This window comes from Habropoda laboriosa, unplaced genomic scaffold (assembly GCF_001263275.1).
Source record: "Habropoda laboriosa isolate 0110345459 unplaced genomic scaffold, ASM126327v1 scaffold78, whole genome shotgun sequence".
Lineage (NCBI taxonomy): Eukaryota > Metazoa > Arthropoda > Insecta > Hymenoptera > Apidae > Habropoda > Habropoda laboriosa.
The window spans coordinates 746,253-767,111 of NW_017100180.1; the positions used below are offsets into that span (position 1 = coordinate 746,253).

General features: G+C 36.1%; 1 protein-coding gene across 1 annotated transcript in view; it reads left to right on the forward strand.

The window, feature by feature from the left end:
• LOC108579014 overlaps positions 1 to 17,353 on the forward strand; it is a 65,429-nt gene extending 48,076 nt beyond the window's left edge. Inside the window, exons 9-14 of the mRNA XM_017942442.1 lie at positions 2,083 to 2,261; positions 4,887 to 4,955; positions 12,415 to 12,539; positions 14,405 to 14,517; positions 14,657 to 14,730; positions 17,289 to 17,353. Of these exons, the coding sequence (XP_017797931.1) occupies positions 2,083 to 2,261; positions 4,887 to 4,955; positions 12,415 to 12,539; positions 14,405 to 14,517; positions 14,657 to 14,730; positions 17,289 to 17,353 (625 nt within the window). The remainder of the gene's footprint in view (positions 1 to 2,082; positions 2,262 to 4,886; positions 4,956 to 12,414; positions 12,540 to 14,404; positions 14,518 to 14,656; positions 14,731 to 17,288) is intronic.
• The last annotated feature ends 3,506 nt before the right edge of the window (positions 17,354 to 20,859 follow it).

The window sequence follows — 20,859 nt, forward strand, 5'->3', positions numbered from 1 at the left end:
CGGTCGTTTTAACCACTCCACTCGAGAAATAGATTAATTAGGATTACGCGAGAGAACGAGGAAGGGAAGCGGAGAAACGACGGCTAACGTTTGCCCGGAAGCGGCATGTTTTTCCTATGCCAACTTCAACGAACCGCGCGGCCAAACCAAGTAGAATCGTAAAGGGTTCGACAGTAATTACGGTTGCGTTAGGCGAATGGGCTGTTCCGACCTGTTAGAACAACGTTTCCACGGAGTTTCCTATTTTCGGGGGAGTTTCAAGCAATTTGTTCTCTTGCATTCTACGTGTATATAGATTTTTATGCAAGTTTTTATCAATTCTGCAATTTACTTTGTTGCAAAAATTTGTTACTGTGTTTGAAGATTAATCCATTTGCATCCTAGAGCGGAATAATCCGCACATGACGATTGTATAGAAGGATTTCGAAGGTTAAAAATTTCTTAATAATTTTGAATTATTGCACGTAATTTCGGAGTAAAATCAGTAATAAACAAAAACACGAGAAATATTAGGCCAATTGAACGCCTCAGATGAATAACGCTAGTAGCCTATTCAGAGCTCTGATGCAAATGGGTTAATGGTTGCATTGTGTTTAGTATGAGCCTTTTTTAAATTATTGTTTTCACGTAGAAGTTCTTTTAACGAACGAGACAAGTTTTAATAACAAAACTGTCGAAATTCAACAATCTTAATATGTAATCATCATGGAATAGATAGTTGGGGGAAACCTAATCTGGATAAAAATCTTGTTTCATTTCCTGAAGTATTCCTTTAGAAGCATCCAAATTTTACAATATATTCTCAAAATAATTTCAAAAGGATTTAACAGTTATTCGAAAAATTTAAAAACGAAATTTTTTCAAATAAAAATCACAAAATAACAAAAGTACTGAAAGTAGCTTAACATATATCCACTGAAATTTAAGTTCTCTTGAAATTTCTAAAATATAAAAACAATACAATACAATATTCAAGAATACAAGGAGACACTCAATTGTGAAATTGCGAAATTAAAAATAAAAGTAACAAAATAACAAAAATACTTAAAATAAGTTAAAATGTATCTATTGAAATTTCTAATATTCAAAAATAATACAATACAATATTCGAGAATAGGAGACACTCAATTGTAAAATTGCGAAATTAACTACGTTAACGGCAGATTTTCTCGTTAAACTTGCTTCAAAGAGACTGCAGTCCAAACACTTCTTCGAATCACGACTGTTCTCTCAATTCGGAATCGTTTCAATTTATGGAAATTGATCGGTGTGCTCGTGTATCACGCGCGAATAGCTATTTAAACCGAGCAGAAACGAAATTGGCAACTCAGAAACTGAATTTCGCGACGGGTCCATATTACGCTCGACTAATAATACCACGTAATTTACGAATTTTACGAAAGTTCAGTCACGGTAAAATATTACAAATTACTCTTCAACAGTTTCCATACGATGTGAACAAATGACAACGTGCCGTGATGTGAACAAATCAGTTTTGCGTTAGCAAGTTACAATATTGCAAACGTGCAATAACCGAATTATCCTTTCCATCGCGAAACAGTGGAATTATTATTACAAGACGATGTTAATTAGCGAATAAAACAAATTTTATTCAAAATACGATTTTAAAATTGTACAAATCTTTCGACGAAAACTTTTCGATGATTTTCTCCAACTTCATAATTTCAACACACTCTTCTTCTATTTAAAAGAAACGGGTGATCGATTATTGCAAATAAAAATTTAGAGACAACAACTGACAATCTATTTAATAAAAAGTCATATTTGAACTTATCATTTTTTTACCGAGTATGCGTGCAAAGGTAAGCTATTTATTATTTGAATTCTCTGCGAAGTAAGAAAAACTAACGTATAAAATGTTTCATAAATTAAAATAAAATCTTCGTTACTGACATAACTGTTTTTATCACAAATTCACCAAAAATCTGTATCACGAGTCAGTTAATCATAGATCTCACTGACAACGAGCCTCTTCGTTCGGCTACTTTTATTTTCCCATTTTCCCTCGTTCACGTCTCTACAGACCAATACAAGAATCAATGTTTGACACTCTGATTTCAGGCCGGATATAAACGCCATAAAGGCGTTGGCATCCTCCGTCGCTCCAGGAGCGGCAAAAGTAGCTCCTCCATCGGCGGTGAATAGGGTTGCAGCCGAAGATCGTGAGCTGGCTCGACAAGGAAGTCTCGTGGACGGGGAAAGCATCAAGATCGTTATCCACCATGCGGACAATGACATGAGTGAGTAACTTCGACGAGAATCTTTCATTAAAATTTCCCCCCTATTATTTAATACCGCGGAAACTGTATCGCCGGGACTTTTATTACTTTCTCCATGTTCGAAACGTGTTATCTGATAACAATAACTTTGACTATATCTTCGAAGCTTCGAAGATGTTTCAGAAATTCTTGCCAGCATTCAGCTGAAATAATGTTTCGCCGATAATGGTGTTATCGAAGATTGTTAAATAGGAGGGCGAAACAACGTTTGAATGGAAGAACGTGTAATGGGATACTCGAAGTTTGAATTTCGGTCGTTCTTGGCTGTAAAATTTGTCAGGGGGATTTTGTATTGTAATCAAACTTGAATTGTTTGAAGATGGAGCAGTTTCGACGTATCTCTTGAGATTAAGGTAATTTTTACTGGTAGATCAAAATTAATGCTTTAAAGCTAGGTGATCAAGTACTAGAATTGTATTAATTAGGAACTAATTACGAGGAGGTATATCTCTAAAATTAAGAATAAAATTCTAACGTAATAGCATTCGAGTAGAGAAATTTATTTTCCTAATTTAGATTGGGTTTTAAGAAACATACCTGAAGCATTATAAAATTTTAATTGAAAACGCTTTTATTAGATGATTGAAATGTCGACACAAGCAGATTTGTTTATTTCAAACCGTTGTAAGAAATTGTAATTTTTGGTACAGTAACGTTGAAGAATGGTAATTTTTGCTACGGTAATTTTGACAAATGGTAATGTTTGGTATAATAATTTTGACGAATTCTAATTTTTGGTACAGTAACTTTGCCGAATTCTAATTTTTGGTACAGTAATTTTGCCGAATCGTAATTTTCGTTACAGTAATTTTGACGAATGGTAATTTCGATTTGATTTCCTTCACTCGTAAGATCTCTATAAACAGAAACAGGAGAAACGGAGAAAGACAGATATTAAAACAGACAAATCTACCGGCGCGTCCTTTATAAAATAGAGGCTTCCTTCTATGCTGGTAATTAAATTCTTTTAATTAGGAATCGGGAATTTAATCTCGTGAACAATGTGGACCCCCGCTCTCCAGAAGTAAACTCAGCAAAGACTTCTTTATCCGTAAATGTGACATAAAAACCGGAGCAGCTCTTTAAGCTTGTTCGTTATAATAGAAAATGGCTTTTGGTAAGGAATGAAAATGTCATTTATATTAGAAAAACCCTTTAATTACGAATCAGTTGGAAATGTTGCAGTTCCTTGCGAAAGAAATACGGCAGAAAAATAGGAAAAGTACAAAAGTGACGTTAAGCTAATGAAGCCTAGGAGACGTAAGAGACATTAAACGGTAACGATCAGAAGAAACTGCGATAAGGAGTGGACGATGACACGCAATAGAAGCTGTTTTACGTAATTCTTCATTTTCTTGCTCGATGCAGTCCAGATGACATAATATATCATTCTATTAGCATTTCCTTTCCTATTCTTAGAGCGAACATTTTTTTGAGAACACGCTGAATAACATTGTTGCACAACTTTCACAGAGAAATCATTTTTCGAGTTGAAATATCAGGGTGTTCGAATTTTTCCATAGCAATTTTGTCAAATTTAAGATTGCTTTATGACAGTGAACTTCATAAACTAACAAGAATTTGTTAAAATATTGAAATTATGGAATTACGCGTGAATGAAAAATGTTACATTCCTTTTTTAAAGTTTTACTAACAATAAGCTCGAAATTTTTCGGTAGAACACAAAGGAGTGTCGGTGAGGATTTGTTCAAAAAGGTAAACACGAAAGTAAAAAAAAAGGGGGGGACTTCCGATACATGAACCTGATCTTTTGACGCAATTTCTGACGGATCTGGCAGGATATGAAATTTGATCAGTTTGCAGGTAAATTCTTGAGAAAGTTACCATAGGAAGAGTAGAAGCAGCTTTTCTGCTATAGTTTCTGGGAAATTGCAATTTTCGTTGAAAATGAGAATGTGTTTGTTCAAAGGGCGCTTCGAGATAGTTTTGTAATTCTTACAAATTTTTGTTTCGCAGAAATAAAAGATCGAGAAATTAGGTAAACAGTTTGTTTAAATTCTGATGGTAGTCGAAGAATAGGTTCTTCTTTTAGGAACTTTTCGTCACATTTAGCGGTTCCCTAAAAAAATATCCAGCAGTTGCAAAGAGAGTAGGAGACACTAACTCACTTTCTGCAAGAATGAGCATCGATCGGGACTGGAATTGGGGGTATAAACGAAATCGCCTTTACGCTACGTCGAGCGGAAGTCACGCGACTGCATTATAAAAAAGAAACTTGGCCCAATCTTCTTCTACCCTTCAAAGATTTCCCTTTTGTTACGATTTGCCTGTCGGTATTAAGAGGAACGTTTCTCTCTATATTTCCACAGATCATTTGCTTTATCCAGAAAATATTGATCCGCTGGAAAACACTGGTTTCACGATGTTCGTTAAATTTGCGTTAGTTTAAAAATGTTTGCTCTAAATCAGTATCACGGTAACCAGATTTTGAACCCGACAGAAAATCGGAACAATCTCCAATGGAATTTTCAAATGGAAGATTTTGTAAATTCTGTGATTTTCAGACTGCAATTTGTAAGTTTGAAATTATGAAATTCACATTTTACGTTAATACGTTTGTTACAGCACCGTGGGTGAACGCGAAGAGAAGGGTGAAGTTAAGAAGAGATCCAACTTTGGACACAGGGCACAGAAGTAAGTACTTACGTACATAATTATTTCACGTGAATTAATTGATAATTTTGTGAGTCCAAGCAGGCAGCGATATTTCTTCATAATTCTCTTCGTGACTTTAACTATTTAATAAGGAAATAGTTAGGGTACCTACTTAGTTGGGAATATTTAGTAAAATATTAAAATACTTCTATAAAAGTGCAGAAATCTCCCAAAGTAATAACAGATATTGAAATAACAAAGAGATTCGACTCCAAAAAAAATGTTCTTATAATACACTTGCTTTTTCTAGGACACCAAAGAAATTCCGAATTTATTTTGAAAAGACATTCAGATGGAAACGAGTAAAGATTCTCACGCCAAATTTAACTTTCGTTTGCGACTGTAACGAGTAATAACACTTCGGTGCACGCTTTTAAATACTATTTATCTCGATACACGTCGTTTGTATTTCAAATTACACTCGACACAGACGATCGTTTCTCGAGCATTCGGAATTAGATCGAAGTACGTCGAATCTGCAGATGCCTAAAGGTATTAAACGCGACCAACCAGCCGTATAAGCGAGATAAAATGGGGCCATAAAGGCTGATAAAGATCGAAAGCAATGAAAATAAATGCGTATCTCTAGCGAGTGTGCGCGTGACGTTTAATTACTCGCTGCGCTTTCAGCCGGGGTTTACTCACTTTTCACTTCTCTAGATTTATGCGGCAAATTGGTTAGCGCGCGTTGAGTTCGAGAAACACGCCGGATATAAGTAGTACGAACAACGAGTGGGGAGACGGAAATGCCGGGCTTGGTGGTATCGATGAATAAAATAATAAACACACGGAGAAATTAAAATTATTCTACGTACCTGACCTAATTCAACATTTGATCGGGCGTATTAGAATTCGGTCTCGATAGAATTCACGATGCGTGCAAATCTATAATAACGCGATTTTGTTGAAATTTGGAGTAGTTGGTGCATGCTAGAAATTATTTTGTATTTTTGTTCGAGATATTGCTAAATATTGAAGAGGAATTAAGGAAAAATATTACTATTTATATAATTTGATTATAATTTATAAAAACAAGTATGACGTTAAAGCAATAGCACAGAAAATAAATTGACAAAAGTGTGCCTTGTACTGAGAATTCTAAACTGAAAAGCTTTTGGAGGAAACTCGAGGTCTTTGAGAAGCTGTAACCTTAGCATAACAGATGCAAATGCGAACGCGATACAAATTCCTATCACGAGGCTCAAAACAAGCTAGTTGAATATTTCTAAATAATTCCAAAGTATTGATAATTATAAATTACTACATACAAAGTTATACATATATCGCACAAAAATCCTTTCGAGAATAATTCAAGTTTAAACTTCTATACCTTATTAATCAGTCTAACAATTTAATTTGATATCTGAATAAAAAATTAGTTTTCAACAAAGTCATCAAATAGTAATGTTACAACATTTCGCTGCAATTAGCGACTATATGCGTTACCATAGGAAACTACAGTTTGCCTTTTTTATATTTTCACGTTCTGCGACATTTTTGCAATTCACTTGCGGCATACAAGTGAAATCAGAGAGCCTTCAGCGAATGAAAACAATAACACGTGTGTACAGAAACGGGAGGAACGGCGTTGAATAAGGTGGTAGAGCGGTTAACCAGTGACGCAACGAAGATAAACACTGTGGATGCAAGCCCGAGGCTTTCTCTGTTTCGCAAATTTTTCGACGTCTACCGAGCGCGATATTTTGAATAAGCAACTTGTTCGTGCATTTATCTTGCTGTAAATTAATGGAACATATTTAGCGTTTTTCTAAGCTTCGTTTAATTGTTAAATGCAGCGCAACTTATCTCCAAAAACAAAATCGTTCTACTATTTTTTCACATTAACCCCTTAACATATGACAACGTGTCAGACTCGTGGCAGAGATTCTGGCCAAAATGTGCGAAAAATAGTTGAATTAAGAAGAAAAATTCATTGCAATCCTAACATTCGTCTGAATTCGTAAGACTGAAGATTACTAAATGTAATCGATCTGTAACAGATCAACTTTAGTTACCCGATACAGTACTAAAACAAAATGGCTGACGCTTAGATGCAAAGTCAGAAAAGAAATCATAGTTTAAGGGGTTAATTAAGCACACAATTGACTGCGATACAGAAACAAGGTTTAATAGAAAAAAAAATGCATAAAAGGAATTTTTTTAATTGTTTTTACGTCTCTAATTTATCCACGAAATTATATACACATGTTCTGATAAACTCTGCCTATAGAAGTTCTGTTTCAAGTTGTATACAATGTTCAACTGCACCTTTCTCCCATCTTCATACAACCATTCCTCTGTCATATATTTTACATCCACACTCTGTGGCTGAAAACGGTGCTATAAGAGCGTTCAAAGTGCAAGAATTAAAATGTTATCACCTACTCTTTTTCAAGGATGCTTGCACAGGAGCATTCTTGAAACGAATTTAATTTCTCTATGTAGTGAACTCAAGTTTTACACTATTTTCACGACGCTGCGCATAAATTTTTATAACTTCGCGATTCTGAACGTGCGGTGAAATATAGAGATTTATCTAGTATTTTATTCTTAATTAGAATTTTTCTATCGAAAAAAATTTCAAAGTTGTGTTCTCCCTATTTTCGAATTTGACGATTCGTATCGCCAAGAAGAATCGAGGTGTGAAAGTAGCCAACAATACTTTAGAGCCGAAAATAAAGACGTTCAAACGTGATTTTAACGCAGTTAAAAAGAGAAAAACGTACGAAGGCGTTGTACATTGTTTCTGCAATACTTTACAGACTAGGCTGTCAGGTTTCGTTAGCGCCACAATTAATCTTACCCCATCCTTGAATTGAGTTATCGCTCGCACTAGAATAGCCCTTCGAAGCAAGTCAGTTTTATTAAACTTTCGTGCAAGGCGATTTTAAACGCTTTCTTCTCGTATTTTCTTTCTCCTCGCTCCTTTCAATTTTTCTTACCTTAAGTGACTGCGTAAATAAACAGGTATTCGAGGCATTCGATTCGAATGGAATCATAATTTTTTCTTCTTCGAGACTTAACCTGTTGATGCTTTGAAATTCAATTTTCTCACTTCTTCTGAATTCTTCGTCCTTTTCAACGAATCCATTCAGCAAAGATTGCCTTTCATGCAAATAATTCCCTTATTCTCGCTTTTGTTGTTTTGCACGGAAACGCGATCTTTTTCAACTCATTCACCTACGACACTTTATCTTTTATTATTGTTAGAGGAGGTTGTGCATTTACAATGAAATTTTCTATGCGTGTAAGTGCGTCTTGTGCAGGCGGTGAATAATTTTCATTCTATTTTCTGAGCTCGTTGCGATTCGTCGAAAATACCCTTCTTAATATTAACATAATTTCACGATTGTCCAATGCATACGGAAACTGTGAAAATTAGGAAATAACTCAGCATTGCAAATCGAGGAGAAACTTCTATAATTGGTAGAATTTCTAGTTTTGACCTGCTATAATTGTAATTTGCACAATTTACAGGTGTACAGATAATTTCGAAACTGTCAATGAATCATAATTTTCTTTCCGAATTAGAAACACTTGTTTCACAAGAATTTCACTTTATTCCTACAAAATAAAATAGTTGATTTCCTTGAACAATTTTATTTAAAAATTTTCAAGCCTTCTGTAATAAACTGACGAGTGAGAGAAATATCGATATTGAAAAATACGACGAGTATTAAAATATAAGATAGAATAATCGAACTTTCCATTCCACGTTATTATATTTTCGATTTGTTTCTCAGTAAATCAGTGGAAATAATTTGTAACTTAACTTGAAACGACGAAATTTGTTAATATTTCAAACCTGCGAAAAAGTCCAGAACTCGTGGAAAAAAGGAATATATCGAGTTGGTGGCCGTAGGCGGAAAATGGAACAAGATTATAATGATGATAAATTGACTTGCTTTAGACCTCTCGGGTTCGCGTACTCTTCGTGTGGGTGGAACCGTATTTGCAAATTTCTGTTCTAACTTTAGACCGAATGACTTTGAGGTCACTTTTTAGAAGGCACTGATAAAACCTTTCACGCAAGAAAGTCATCTTAAAGTCATTAAATTTACATTTAATTGAAATTTTACGGTACGGCAGGTAATAAAAGGTTATTCGAAAAATAACAGGACTCGATGTTTCCTATAAACGATTTTCCAATTTACAGTCTTTTCTTTTTGCATGTTGCATTTGTAATTCGAAAATTGAAGTGGAGCAAAAGAACAATATTCTGTTAAAGTGTGAATAATTAATAATATACAACAGATAAAAATGCGAATAGAAAGGAGACTGTATTGATACAATATAATTAAATTTACTTAATTTTGAAAAATTCAAACTTCTCCTCCGGGTTTGTAGACGCAACTGTGTATAGAAAAACTTATCGGATATGTTAAACAACGAGTTTTACAGAGAAATGAAATTGCAGAAAAATTGCAATTAATTTTGCAAAAATTATTACAAAAATCACATGGTAAAATAACGTAAGACAGTAATATCTTCATCAAACCATTCATCCTCCATTACAAATATCTTCAATCTTTGCCTATGAAATATCTGTAATCGACTTAAGTCCCCCTTGGTATCAAATCTCGTATATTCGGCAGGGGCGTATTTAAAATCGAGTTTGTAAAGATTCATAAACTCCGGCAAAGTGGTTCATAATTCAGAATTGAACGTCTCCTCTGTGCACTTCGATGTATTATCCTAGGTAGATCCCTCTCACGTCTGAAAACGGGCCAGCTGTATTCAGCGAATTAATGTGATCGCGTTCGAGAAAGGACGAAGGGAAATTCGATTTACCATGAATCTGCGAGGCAAATTTTCGAGAGAAGTATGGAGAGTGGACCGGCGGTTCGTCTGTCGTATGAACGAGAACGGTAACAAGATGGATTCCGGTTGGAATATTTATCGAAAATCCCGCGGAGAAACGGCCAGCCGATCGGATAATTGCGCTGCAACGTCATTACCAGAACAAGCCTGCGGCTCCAGGCCTTATAGTAGGCACATGCTGTTCCCGGTTTGTTAATTAAGCCTGAATGACGGCTCTTGATTGGCGTTCCTATGTCGACACCCGTCAAAACTCTGCTCTCGATTCACTCTGCGCGAACAACGAACCTTTACTTTTCCACTTTCTTCGTTCAACCTTCAACCGTTTCCTTCCTCTTCGAATTATCAACTGTGGAATTGTGACACAGTCCTCTCTCTCGTTTGCGCTGGGAGCTAGGGAGAATTTGCTGAAACGGACGCTAACAAGCGGAGAACGAGGGATGAGAGGGTGAAAGAGAGCATTGTGAATTCTTTTCTGCTATAATTTTTCGAGAGAGAGAGCACTGTGAATTCTTTGTTATAATTTTTCAAATTTCCAAGAGAGAGAGAGAGCAAGTGAGAGGGAAATGGAGAGAGAACACTGTGAATTCTTCTCTGCTATAATTTTTCAAATTTTTCAGGAGAGAGCACTGTCAATTCTTTTCTGCTACAATTTTTCAAATTTCCAAGAGAGCGAGAGGGGGAGAGAGAAGCAGACGATTCAGTCTGAAATTTCCAGGAGACGCTCAAAGATTAATGACACTGATTACCTTGGCTCCTTCGTTCGAGCGGACCGCGATTCGTTAATCTCGCGATTAATATCGCGCCAAAATCCCGTGGAAGAACCTGTTGCTATTATATATACGCTATATGCGTATGTTACGGAGTTCATTACTCGTCGCGCTAGTCGGCGTATTAAATTAGCTCGACGTTAATCGCGCTTACTTCGTTATGTGGACACCCGTCAAGGGGAATATTCATTGTTGTGTGTCGTTTGCCTTCTCTTGCTTAGGACTGATCTCCTTTACTGGGACAAAATCCAACGTTGCCGCCGATAACGCGGTTTGCTCTGTGTTTCTATCTAGATTGAAATTGGTAGCATCAAGGGATGACATTATTTCATCTATTCGAAATCATTTGAAATTTCTTTTATCTCAGATAATTGCTTGCCTAATTGCTGGTCTCATTTTCATTCTCGCCTAGTTTTATTTTCACTTGTTCAATTGGTAACGACTAAAATTTTTAATTTTTCTAAAATTACTTCATTTTCCGAATTATTAGATCTTATTAATCTCATATATACGTTTTCAGATTTGTTTTCGTTACTTTGAAAATTTGTCAGTCCTGAACTGTGTAATAAATTTCTAAACTTGAAACTTTAAAGTAAATAAAACGTATCGAATTCTATTAAACGAATTGAAAAAGAGAATTCAATTTCACTGTTTTCGGCAATGAATTTTATTGCAATCGTAGCGGTGTGAGTGTTTCATATCCGAACTCACCGATCAAATATTTGCAGAATGGCTGGAATTTATAGAAATTTTCAGATTTTTTCAATTTCCGTTATTGAAATTCCGAATCCGCCATAGCTAGATTGTATTAATTAAAAAAATTTTGCAATTGAAAGTCCAATATCATTTTTCAACCCTATATAGTTTAAAAGTGCTTTCTTATTAAATTATAACAATCGTATTCAAATGTTTTTCTCTATAAAATTCTCGCTATTAATCATTAGTACACAAAATCTACATAATTTCATTCACAAAAAAAACAAACTGTGAAAATAGTACAGTAACTAATATTTATAACAGAATTTTGCATTCTATATTATAATAAATTTCATCGATAAGCACATTTTTTAAAAAAATCTACAACCTACTGCAGCAACTTTGAGCATATACAGTCCATTAATTTACGCATCAAACACAAAGCAGAAGTGTAACAGTCACCCACGTAGATCCTACTGCGGTCATAACAAGGCAACGACTGTATAAAAGCCACGAACGAGTAATGTTTGTAGATGTCATGTAATAAAGTCGTCTTGACATTCGATGTTATCGATCGACGCGAGTCAAACTGACTATACACAGACGTTATAGCCACGGAGCTCGTTTAATTCGTAATTTCGCACAAAAGACCGCGCTTCAGATGCGCTGAAATTTTAAACTGTCCCAGCAAGCTTGCTGCGATGAATACCAATTTATAAACATAAAGGTCACCTTTTTTCCCCGAGTTTTTCCAACTTTCTTCGATATTATTTAGTATTCCGTGAAATACGACGAAATTACCTCGGTAACCGCCGTCTAGGCTTCGAGAAACCAACAGCTGATCCGTTTCTATATCAAACTTTCTTTTGGTAATCTGACAAAATTTCGTTTTTCCTACTTTCATCGTGTGATACAATTTTCCCGCCTCTTTTCTCAGAAGATACTTCTCATAATGAACATTTTATCCTGATTATTAACAATTTTCTCTTTCAAAGTTATAAATAATAAACTGAATATATTTAATTTGTTTAAATTTAATTATTAAATTAATACGTTTGTGCAATTCTTCGCGTAATTTATTTAACGATGAGTTGATAGCGGAGTTGTGCACGTTACATCGTTATATTCGTTAAATTTTCAACTTTTTTTTTCAGCCACTGGTTTTGGGTTAAGAGTGGTTCGCGGTAAAACAGGGGCTGATGGACGTACTTTTGTATACGTGATGTGGACCGTGCCAGATGGACCGGCAGCAAAGGCTGGTATACAACGTGGCGACAAGGTGAGAATATTTCATGCATTTTTCCCCACGTGTTAACATGTTCATTTAAATTTGCAACATTCCATTAACGCGAAATATCAAATTCATCTTGACGAATCTTAATGAAACCGTCTCGAATTCTTCTGATTCTGTGCTGTTTCCTCCGACGAGTCCAATTCGACAAATACTTCAAGTATCTTCGAATGAATTTTAACCGAAACGTTATTTTCTAATGCGAAGTAACGTTTCATTAGTGACGCGAAATTTTTAAACGAAACAAGCTCCTTAATAAGGTTCGAGTTAATTAATTTTTCACATTTGAAGTCACTGATATTCTTAATGTATGCAATTAATTAAGGTAACTACTTAAAAACTTTAAATCGCTGATATTTTAGTAATCAATGCAATTATAGTATTTAATTTTCTAAATTTCATATCACTGCTGTTTTCGTAATAAATGCGAAGTAATTTTATTCTACACTGCAATCATCTGGGATTCTTTTCGTCATTCTTAATTTTGAATTCCAAGTTGAAACGAAAGGAAATATTATTTTAAATTTACCTCGTCACAAGAAAATCTGACTGAAAGTTATAATTTCAATAAAGATAGATTTAACGTTTGCCCTTTAAATTTTTCCAAATATCAAAATAGTAAAAGGAAGTAAGTAATCGGTGCATGATTCAAGCATTGTAAATTAAAATTAGCGTCCTACTGTCTTACGTACACCTAATCATGTATTATCGTTTAAATTCCGAACGAAATAAAGAAGACGTAGCGATAACGCGTATCCAGTGTTGAGCGGGTAACTTTATTGTAAGCGGTTAATGCGTGTGAATATCGACAACCATTCTCTTCAGCTGTGATTTTAATTAAGTTATCGACAGCTGTGTGCAACGGAAACGTGTCACAATCGCGAACGTCGACTAGGAACGCTATATCACGTGAAATCGTACGAATTCATTGACATATGGTCGTTTAATTTTACATTGTAAAAGTAATTCCATGCGTGTGCTATGCCAACTGATGCCAATCCATTACTTCAACGCGACTCTTACAAATTTCACGTGCCACGGTTCATTTTGTTGAACGAAAAATTCGGTTCAACAGATCGGAAAGAAATTTTTACGTAAAACACACTTTGTTGGTATAAAATTTTTTAGAAAGAATAAAAATTTGCACCGAAGTTGAGGTAATTTGTAATTGAAAATTTAAGAAAAAGTGAATATATTTTAGTAATTTAGTGTAATCTATAATTTTTAATATCAACATGCAGAAATTAAATTAAAAACTTTGGTACAAGTATTGTAGTTTAAGAGACCTTTTCAAAAATGCATTTTCGTCCTATCGGGAAAAACGAACTCAAAAGATGCCGATGACTTTTAAAACTAAGAGGAAACCCATTCTCCTATAATACTTTTCTCGCGGCAAATACAGTTTAATCTGTCCACACGTGAAATACCTGATAAATAATATTAACCATCCATTAGCTTTCACAGAATTTTCAATACAGAAATATATCAACAAACGTGTATATATATTTTTCTACTAGAGGAGTATTTTATACGAAATAAACGCTGAATATCTGACGAATGAAATGAAACGCTGAATATCTCATCTGAATCGGTAATTTCACTTTTCTCCTGTCACTAACAACACGTGAGCTTGTTTTTCTTCTCTTAAACGTTTCATAAGTATACCTCCACCCCCACAATCGTTCGAGGAAATCACAGAGATATATTCGATCAACGTTCTCTGCTTACGAAGGATCGCCCAAAAAAAAAAAAATTTAGCCAGCATTTCATATAAAACACTCTAAAACTCTACTATGCCAAGAAAGACGAATTTGATTGAAATGCCATTAGAGAATCCATATGTTCTTCTTCAGGTGTTAGAATGGGCCGGAGTGTCTCTGGTAGATCGAAGCTTCGAGCAAGTAGCACAGATAACCGAACGAGAGGACGACGTGGTCGAGCTGGTAGTCGAGCATGCTACCGACACGTAAGTATAGTTGCAACTAACGATAAGACAGTTAAAAAAAAAAAAAAAATAGAAAAATTAGTCGATCGAATCGAATGAAAAAGCGAGTTGTTCAATTGCTTCACCGTGTCACCGCTATTTTTACGTGACAAAAACACAGCGGGGACTTGCCGGAGGAGCTAGCCGCGGTGCCGTCTTCGGGAAAAACGCCGGGGAATCTGGGACTGCTGATGGGTAAGTACGAAATTAATCGCAAGTGCTGTGCAGAGCTGAAGAGAAGTCCAACGTGATGACACAAGGGCAAGAGAGATTCATTTACATCGTCTGACTCTTTAGTCGTGCAATTTAATGATCCAATTCGACAATGTTATCGCGTTGGCCGATAACGACAATACGTGTGCCCTATTTCTACGATTAGAGAAGGTATAGTCTGTCTAACAAACGAAAAAACATTCACGTGGTAAGAAGCACGCGATAAATGCAAGACTTCAGCTATTGGTAGGGATAGGATCAAGTTCAACGTGTTCTTAAAAAATTCCAGTCGATTTCAATATCCGAGTTTCGATCGATACTCGTAAGGAATGAAGTTTCAACGATCAGAGGCGTTTGGACAGCGTTGACTTATGGAGATGTGACCCAATCATACAATGACTGCTAATGACTACTAATGTAACTGTTTTTCAATTGCAACGTTTATCACATATTAACTTATGCTTATGATTTTGATCGTAAAAATATAGATGGCAATTTACCACCACTGCATACTCAAGAATGTATCGATGTAACAACTATTCCTGATAATTATTTACCAATTGTTAAAAAAGATGAAAGATTGTTAATTGACAATGATTCTTTCACACTGTGTTTGATAAAATTTCTTCTGCGGGACTTTTTTCCTGCTCTGCACTGTACTGTGCAGAGCTGAGAAGGATGCGAGAAGGAATACGGTTCGATTGTAGAAAAGAGGCACACGAATTTTCGTTATTTGCCAAAACTTGGCGTAACGAAGAAATTGAGTAGGATTGTTATTGCTCGTGGTTGTGGCGATGAACTTTCGAGCTTTGTGGATGTTTGCACGATGTTGTGCCGTCTAGATACTGGTTCCAAGGACCACCCAAATGATTGGGACTTGTAAAAACTGATCTATTTCTAACGCGTGATGTGAGCTGGTTCCTCCTTGGTTCTCCTTGTTCGTGGTGGTTGAACGAGTACTCGACGACTCAACTCCCCGACGTCGCGTCTCGGACGTCCGTGAGAGGGATTTTTGTTGGGCACGCTGATTGGTTAATGGTGAACAATTGCATTTGCCAATCAGCGTGTCATTTCCTCCGGGTGACTAATCGGCAAGCGGACCGTTGCATACAGATGTGCCGTTCGGAAATTCGTGGTTTATGGTATGTTCGTAGGCTATTGAGCGCGAGGGACACAAATTACTAAAAATCTAGCAAAGCAATTCTAGTGACCCTCGGAGGAGGTAATGAGACCCGTGCAAGCAATAAACGAAAATCCTCAACTCAAAAATAACCGTTCCCGGTCGATCGTGCCATAAACCGTTTCTACAGAAAACCTAACAAGGATAGAGCGACAAATTTCAAAAAATTGGCGTAAACGTGGCAGAGTGTTCTTGTTTCTGAAAAGTATCCCTAGTCAGGAACCTTAAAGTAGCGCTTCGAGAGCGTAAAAACCGAAGAGAGAAGAATATTCTTCTCGTCCTTGTGCTATCCTGCACGTCAACTTCTCAGCTCTGCACGGTACCGTCGAAATCACCACGTAACACGTATATTCAGTGGAAAACATCAGTTGAGTATCAGTAGAGTGCTCGGCTTTAAAATCGATAACTCGCACGAAACAAGGACTCGTCAGCTTCGCGCCATTGAAAGAAACGCGTTTCGAGCGCATAGATGAACGGGAAACAAGTAGTTCACGCTCGATGGTAATGGCTCATTCATCTGTCGCATGCGTGTATCAGAGATAAAACAGTACGTTTCTTTTTCTTTCGTATCTAACCTTTTGAAATAAAAGCAGATGTAGAGAGAATATATATTCTAGCAAGTTCCGGAGGAATTTCTTCGACGAATTAGAAAGAGTTACTTACAGTCGTAAGATGAAATTATTTTTCTTCTATGCACTCTGTGAAATTCGATTTCATTTTTCTTTTTCAGAATTTGTCAATTTTTCTTTGAATATTTGTTTTTTCTCTTCTGTGGTTTATAAACGCAATCAACGGTCTCCTAAATATCGCGACGCGTTTTCTGTGAGTTCCCTTCACAGTTTTTGGTTCATCGTACTACTCGCTCAACATTTACTCGGCACTATTTTACGCGAATAAATTTAACCTTCCGGCAGTGGTACCGCGTACAACATTCTCGGTTTTTCTCCGTCTTTCGTTTCCTATAATAAATATTTACCCGCGTACCTCTTCCATTTTTATTTCCCTTTAATCAATTTTATTTGTCTGTGCACATAATTACACTTTGCGTTGCAATTCAAAATTACAGTTTCGCGAATGAAATTGTCTAAAACAACTTCAACTTGAAAATAACACTCGCTGCTGTTAAAATTTTAGGCGTTACTGCCAGTACATCGCCAGTAGGTCGAAGAACTTCCGCTTCTTCTCAGTGCAACCACCGTGAATAACGTACAGAATAAAAATAATTTCACACGAATGTCTTGAAAAATGAAAGTAAAGCTAAATCTGTCAGGCTAATGTAAGATTAAGTAAAACGCTTCGTACAGTACTAATGAATTTTTTTTACCGCTGTGTCTCACGATGAAACTGAAATATTTTTCAGAAGGGGAAACGGATAAAACGCCCTCATCACCAACGCACAGGAAACTGCCAAAGACGCCGGTATAACGAGTTCATAAATTGACACCTACACGTGACCGTTTCTCTTTCTTTTTTTCTCTTTCTCTCATTTCCACGCAATGTACACGCATACGCATAAATTTACACGGGAGAAATAAACCTCGACTAGACCGAGTTCTATTAGTGTAGCGGAAAGTGAAGCGCAACAGCACCACTTACACTGTTAGAAACCGGAAGTGTACACCGCCTCTCTCGGTCTTTCGCTTTGTATATACATATATATCTCTGATAATCCGTATCCGATGCGAGCACCGAGCTACAATTTATTTATCACGCATCCGTGTTCAAGCAACGCGGGCTCACAGGTGAAACCAGTTTAGCGGCGGCGGCGGCGGCGATATCGCTGACCTGTAAAACGCCGCGCATTCCGTGTAAATAGAAACGCGCCGCTCTTTGATATGAACGAGACGCGATGGCACAGAACATTTTTCACCGATTCGACCGAGGGAAAGAACGAAGGATATTAAAAAAAAAGAAAGAAAGAAAGTGATCGAACGATCGAGCTCGTTCAAGTTTCTACTTTGCCTCAGATATTCCTCAATTTTTTCTTTTTTTCGTTCGTTCAGATTGTCACTTGAAAATTTTCTACTTTTGTATAATTTCTCTTTTTTTTTCTTCCAAATTTCGAGGCAGAAATTTTAAACGATTCTCGAGTCTCGAACTCTGCTTCGTGAAAAAAATGTCCATTTCCATCGGACGCGATTGTTAGTGCGTCGAGTTTGCATACACACACGTCGTGTCTGACGGTGCGCGAAAGACTCAATGTAAATATTTGTCTCGCGCTGGACGGCGCGCATTTGCGAATTTGATGAAACCGCGAAACGATGAAAATAATGAAGAAAAAAAAAAGAAAAGAAAGGACGATTCGGTGTGTTTTTCGGTCGAGGAAAAGAGACCAGGATTTTTCTCAGTTATCAGGAAATTCCATTTTTGAAATTAGCTGGTAAAGGAACGCGATACCTGCTGTAAATATAACAGAGACCAAATTTTATACGTTTTGTATTTTTCAAGAAAAGAGCGCACTTTGTAATTGAAGAAAAATATCACCAATTTTTCTCATCCTTCCATGACGCGATGTAAATTGAAGAAAGAAAAGTTGCCGACCGTTTTATTTTCGGATCCGCAGAAAAATTGGTCCTTTTCGTAGATCTAATTCTTTCGAAGAATGTAAATAGCCAGCATAAAACGTACTTTTATATCGATACTGAATAACACGAAATTACGCGGCATTTAAATTTTCACAGAATACTTCAATTTATCTTTCATATCAAATTTTCAGTATCGAACCTTAAATAATAAATGAAACAAAATTACGTTACAACCTTCCATATATACATATCAAATCAATACGTTGAAGTAATAAAATTATCCTCTAGATCATATCACATTTTCTTAAATCTGTACTAAATTTCGCAAAAATTTATTCTTCCCTATAAATATACCGGGTGACCGAAATTTTCGCCATAGTACCTAATACATCAAGTTAATCAAAAAGTAACGCGTGATATCTAAGCAAATTCCACGTTGATTAATTAACATTCGTTTGTTTATCGACACCGAGATGTATAATAAATTCATCGTTCAGTTTGCACATTAAAAAAAAAAAAAGCAGCGTTAAAAAATCGAGAGGATCCATTTCCCATTATTTCTCTATTAATATAATTTACTTTCCAACGGGTGTCTCGATCACTGAGATTGATCAAAACGCAAAACGAATTCCTCCGTTCTGTCTTCCGGGAAAAATCGCAAGGTACAGCAATCGAACGTGTTTCGGTTTTCGCAACGGATTTAGGAGAACGTAGGCGTAGATATAAATGGAACTAAATCGTGACGTTTCCCGTAATTTCGAATCTTTCCGATCGAATTATACAAGCTAATTCGTAACGCTTCTCTGATCGATGCTCTCGTTCGATAACGTGCGTCACGGAGAGAGAACGGCAATCTCCTGGATAGCAAACGATCGAGGAGAACACCAATACGAACGATAGAGAGAGAAATATGCTTTCTTGTATCGTTCTCTCCTAAATAGGTACTACTTAGCTAAGGATCACCCACGCATCAGTGTAAACTATAATTCAGGTCAAGTGTTAGCTTGCTTGATATAACGACTTTTCCTATCATACTTTCTTTGTAACAGATGTAAAACATGTTCTTCAATCGAGCACGGCTATTTGTGTACACATCGTAATTAAATATACATACATGTATGTGTCTCTCCTTGGGTGGATCTGTAAATAATTATACAGGGTCTCTGACAATAGGTGTACGTCGTATATAAGATTGTTGTTAAGCTGATGTTTAAACGAGAGTCTCGACGAGTATGAAGTTTCTTTTGGGGGAGAGAAAGGAATTTCATTTTCTGTTATTTTTCTTTCTTGATTAATTGCAGAATTTCATTTCCCTTCTTGAGTTGTTCATCCTTTCCTTCGTTCGTTTCTTTCGCGAGTGAAACGAGAGCAGTGGCTCTTCGAGGGAGAGACCACGAACCGGTGTTTCGTTATTGCCGAAGCGGAAAGCATCTGGTTTGTCGATTCGGCCGGGGAACGCCGAGAATATTGCTGATCGACCAAACCATCGTCCATAATAGAGATGAAAACACGATCGAGGTAGTTGGTTGTGAAGTTCGGCAAGGTATTTAATAAGTGGACGAATTCTTGGCAAATTCTGTGCAAATTTTCTTTACAACGGGAGCTTAGTGAGCTTTATTGATACACGAAAAATTGAAATTTTGTTTTATTTGTGATTTTTTTTCCTTTTTTTTGGGGGGTATTTTGAGGATAGTCTGAAAGATTGGTAAATTTAGAATTTTATTGTGAATATTTAACGCGTAGAATGTGTTACGGCTATTGAACAGAAGTTTTATTGAAAGTTTGAAGAGAACAGAGATACCGTTTTAGACTGAAGTAATATTAAAAAGTAAATGTCACAGGACCAAATGAGTAGAGAATTCTCGTTTTCTAATTAGATTTCGTGTCTCGGTGTTTCTCGTAAGAATTATTGTAATTACATGTGTCAGGAAACTGTTTGCGAAATAATGGATTATAGAATTCTACTTTACGATGTTAAATCTTCTACATCTTATTATAAGCTACTGGAAATTTCGTACATGTGCAAAGTCGCATACAACTGTAACGATTTCAAAGTAGATGGGGAAACTGTTGTAGGTAACTCATGTCAATACTAAATAATTTCAAATAAATTACTTTGCCACCATACGTAACGACGTGCAAAGTAAACTGATGATAATTAGTTCAATTAGTTCACTATTAATTAAAATTAATTTTCTCTCACTCTCCGAGAGATTTCTAATTTCTCTTCCATTATTTTCTATAAAGGAAAGGTGACGGAACGAATAAAAATCGAAAAGTGGCGAGCAAGCAAAATTTCGTTTGGCAGAATCTTTCGTTTTGGGTGTTCTAAAATTTACAAAAAAATTGCAATATTTATCATTTCATTGAATTAAGGTGGAAGTGCGCGAAGGGCAAAATTCGAGG